At 52.1% G+C, this 3996-nt stretch overlaps 2 protein-coding genes across 2 annotated transcripts; both read right to left on the reverse strand.

The window, feature by feature from the left end:
- Positions 1–443: 443 nt before the first annotated feature.
- Positions 444–2819, reverse strand: LOC108160935 (mucin-5AC). Its single transcript, XM_017295223.2, has 3 exons — positions 2717–2819; positions 2342–2653; positions 444–2270 (listed from the first exon to the last, which is right to left on the reverse strand). Exons 1-3 carry the CDS (start codon positions 2768–2770, stop codon positions 543–545), a joined length of 2094 nt encoding a protein of 697 aa, XP_017150712.2. The 5' UTR covers positions 2771–2819; the 3' UTR covers positions 444–542.
- Positions 2820–3099: 280 nt separating this feature from the next.
- Positions 3100–3996, reverse strand: LOC108158261 (ras-interacting protein RIP3). Its single transcript, XM_017290497.2, has 2 exons — positions 3583–3996; positions 3100–3515 (listed from the first exon to the last, which is right to left on the reverse strand). Exons 1-2 carry the CDS (start codon positions 3961–3963, stop codon positions 3141–3143), a joined length of 756 nt encoding a protein of 251 aa, XP_017145986.1. The 5' UTR covers positions 3964–3996; the 3' UTR covers positions 3100–3140.

The following is a 3996-nucleotide window of genomic DNA, read 5'->3' on the forward strand; positions in this document are numbered from 1 at the left end:
TGAATGAGTACAGGGTTGGATGGAGAGCCATCTCATTACTGAGCCCTAGCCAGAGATCCCAGCTAATTATGGAGCTTATTGGCTTGCTCGTTATGCATGCTGGTTTTTCACCAGCATCAGCAAGGACTCCCCTATTGACATGCCTGCCTTTCTTTCTCAGCAACATTTTGCTGACGTCTCCACTTCACTGAAATCCATCATTATTCTCCGAGCCGTCTGCGACACGTGGTCCGCAGCTGACTAATAAATCTTAATCAGGCCTGGCCCTGCTGCCTGGAGTGGGCGTGTGGTCTGGTGCGACCGTTCCCCGACTAATTTGTGGCCCTCCCCCTCCCATCAACAGCTATTCTCTTTTCCAATTCAATCTGAAGCGGCTGGTAGTGATAGCTTATCAGTTTCTGAGTCTCTTGGATTGGACCCGCCAGGCGAGTGTTCTACGCTTCTACATGCTGACAATTATTTATTTTGTTTGCTTTGATTAATTTGCTATAACTATTTGCTGTCACCAAACAGGACTTTGGGACGACGTCTTAAGGGGCCGCCTAGAAGAGGGATCCAATGTCGTGAAGGAGTTGATCCCACCAGTTTCCTTCTGTGGTGGCGGGCGCCTCGGTTGTGGTTTCATTCAACTGCGGTCTATCGGTGGTTGTTCTGTTCGATTCCGGTCTATCGGTGGTTGTTCTGCTCGATTCCGGTCTATCGGTGGTTGTTCTGTTCGATTGCGGTCTATCGGTGGTTGTTCTGTTCGATTGCGGTCTATCAGTGGTTGTTCTGTTCGATTCCGGTCTATCGGTAGTTGTTCTGTTCGATTGCGGTCTATCGGTGGTTGTTCTGTTCCACTGCGGTCTGTCGGTTGAGTTCCACTGTGGCTCAAGGATGGTGGTGTTCAAGTTTGGTGCAATAGTCGTATTATTGCCCCAGGGACCTTGGGTGGTGTTCAAGTTGGGTTGAGGTGTAGATAGGGTCCAGTTTGGGGTGGTATTGGTGTTAGGCCATTGCGTTGTATTCCAGTTTGGTCCGCCAGCGGTTGTATTACCCCACCAAGGACCTTGGGTTGTATTCACATTTGGTCCAGCGGTCGTAGTGCTCCACCAGGGCCATTCAGTAGTGTTCCCACTTGGACCGGAAGTGGTGTTACCCCACCAAGGACCTTGGGTTGTATTCACATTTGGTCCAGCGGTCGTAGTGCTCCACCAGGGCCATTCAGTAGTGTTCCCACTTGGACCGGAAGTGGTGTTACCCCACCAAGGACCTTGGGTTGTATTCACATTTGGTCCAGCGGTCGTAGTGCTCCACCAGGGCCATTCAGTAGTGTTCCCACTTGGACCGGAAGTGGTGTTACCCCACCAAGGACCTTGGGTTGTATTCACATTTGGTCCAGCGGTCGTAGTGCTCCACCAGGGCCATTCAGTAGTGTTCCCACTTGGACCGGAAGTGGTGTTACCCCACCAAGGACCTTGGGTTGTATTCACATTTGGTCCAGCGGTCGTAGTGCTCCACCAGGGCCATTCAGTAGTGTTCCCACTTGGACCGGAAGTGGTGTTACCCCACCAAGGACCTTGGGTTGTATTCACATTTGGTCCAGCGGTCGTAGTGCTCCACCAGGGCCATTCAGTAGTGTTCCCACTTGGACCGGAAGTGGTGTTACCCCACCAAGGACCTTGGGTTGTATTCACATTTGGTCCAGCGGTCGTAGTGCTCCACCAGGGCCATTCAGTAGTGTTCCCACTTGGACCGGAAGTGGTGTTACCCCACCAAGGACCTTGGGTTGTATTCACATTTGGTCCAGCGGTCGTAGTGCTCCACCAGGGCCATTCAGTAGTGTTCCCACTTGGACCGGAAGTGGTGTTACCCCACCAAGGACCTTGGGTTGTATTCACATTTGGTCCAGCGGTCGTAGTGCTCCACCAGGGCCATTCAGTAGTGTTCCCACTTGGACCGGAAGTGGTGTTACCCCACCAAGGACCTTGGGTTGTATTCACATTTGGTCCAGCTGTCGTATTGCTCCACCAGGGCCATTCGGTAGTGTTCCCACTTGGACCGGAAGAGGTATTGTTCCAGTTCCAGTTTGGAGTGGTGTGAGTTGTATTCCAGATGGGTGGGGGCAGAGTGGAATTCTGAGAGGGCTGCTGTTCTGCGAGGCAGTTAGCCAGGACGATGGACGCCCTGTCCAGCTGGATGAGAGCTTGTTCTACCTCCTTAAGGATACAGTGCCGGCTGCGCCTATAGTCGTGGCGGCTGAGGCGGACGGAGCTGAACAGGTTCAGGATCTGCACGAAATGAAATTCGATAGAGTCAGACCACGGCGGGTGCGGAAGGAAGCCAGAGCTTCTCTACTTACCGAGTCCACATAGCAGTCACGGCGCGAGCAGGAGAGCAGCTCCCGCTCGAATGACTTCCTTGATTGGGTGGCATCGTCTTGCTTTAGATAGCGACGGATGTCCTTCTCATCGACTCTGATGCAGCGGCGGATCTTGTAGCTCGCAGTTAGGAGGATCTCGATGTTCTCCACCGTGTAGATGGCCGTGCATTCCTCGAGGCTGCTCAGGGCTCCTGCAGCCTGCAACTCATTGGAGTTGCCGACGAGGGCATCGAAGAACAGGGACTTCCAAGACAGCTCACTGGAGCTAGCTGGCTCCACAGCCACAAACGCCTATGAGAATCGCTTGTTGTTACATAACTCTCCAGGAGTCTTTGCTTTGCGGCCTTCTCTTACCTGAGCGCTGACGAGCAGCGAGCACACTGCTAATATTTTGCAGAGAACCTCCATCAGGGCGGTTCAAGTTATTTCTGAAAGTCCGCCAGTTTCCGCTGACCGTTTTAAAGCGACTTGCAGTTGAAAACAATATTTTTTTTTCTCTATTTGCATTAATTGAATTTATCTATAATTGTTTGGGGCTCCCACAATCAGCGCAAACTCTCGCCAGGCGATAACATGGAGCTATCTAATTGTTGATAACAATGCATTGCCGTAACACGCCAAGCTGATAAACTATTTCAATGCCCATCGCAGACTGAAGGAAGTGCTGAGTAATTAGCTGAAGGAAACCTCCAAAAACCACATTTGACTTTCCGATCAGTCATCGAATGAGGGGGAAATGCATTTGGCAAGTGGTAAACTTTTATTGATTATCAAAATTCTAATTATTTATTGGCAGATTCTGGACTCCTGATGCCAACTGCTGTTGCTGTTGCTGCTGCTGCTGTTGCTGCTGTTGCTGCTGTTGCTGCTGCTGCTGTTGCTGCTGCTGCTGTTGCTGCTGCTGTTGCTGCTGCACAGGCTTCTGGTCCTTTGGGTCCTGTTTCTGGGTAATCTCTCGCTGCGATGGGATCTTAGCCACGCAAGAATCAAAGTCGTTGGCCGCCTGGATGCCCTGAACCTTGGCATCGCTGACGGCAGCGCTGATGCAATTGGAGCGGGTGGCCTCCACAACCGTGGCATTGGATGCAAACTGTGACTGGGTCTGGTAGGCCATCGAGTTGGAGGTGTCCAACAGCTGCAGGTTCTTATCGAACTGTAAAAGAGGATCAACCACGTTAAGTTGAGGGGAAGGCACTATATAAAAACACTATAACACGCACTGTGGACACGGTGCAGTTGAGGAAGCGGGCAGAGTCGGTCTCGTTGCGGCAGAGCTGCAGGTTCTGCTCGAGGGCCAACAGCTGGTTACGGATGGTGATCACGGTGGCATTGCTGTTCTTGTTGTTGGAAACAATCGTGCTGTTGGCGGCATCCTCGCAGGCGTTTGTTGCATTGGCGAGCTTCTCGCTATTCTTAGTGGTGGCATTCACGTAGTTGTTGGAGCAGGCCTGGCCGGCGGGGGACAGGGCCCGGGACTCCATCTGGCCTTCGACCATGCGGAAGAGGACCTGCTCGAGGGCATCATCCTCTCCGAAACGGGGCACACCATTGACGGTGAAGAGAGTGACGGCCAGGAGGAGAACTCGTGTATACAGATGCATATTCAGTGGATGATTGTTGTACAATTTGATAGA

The sequence above is a fragment of the Drosophila miranda genome, chromosome 3, assembly GCF_003369915.1.
Source record: "Drosophila miranda strain MSH22 chromosome 3, D.miranda_PacBio2.1, whole genome shotgun sequence".
Lineage (NCBI taxonomy): Eukaryota > Metazoa > Arthropoda > Insecta > Diptera > Drosophilidae > Drosophila > Drosophila miranda.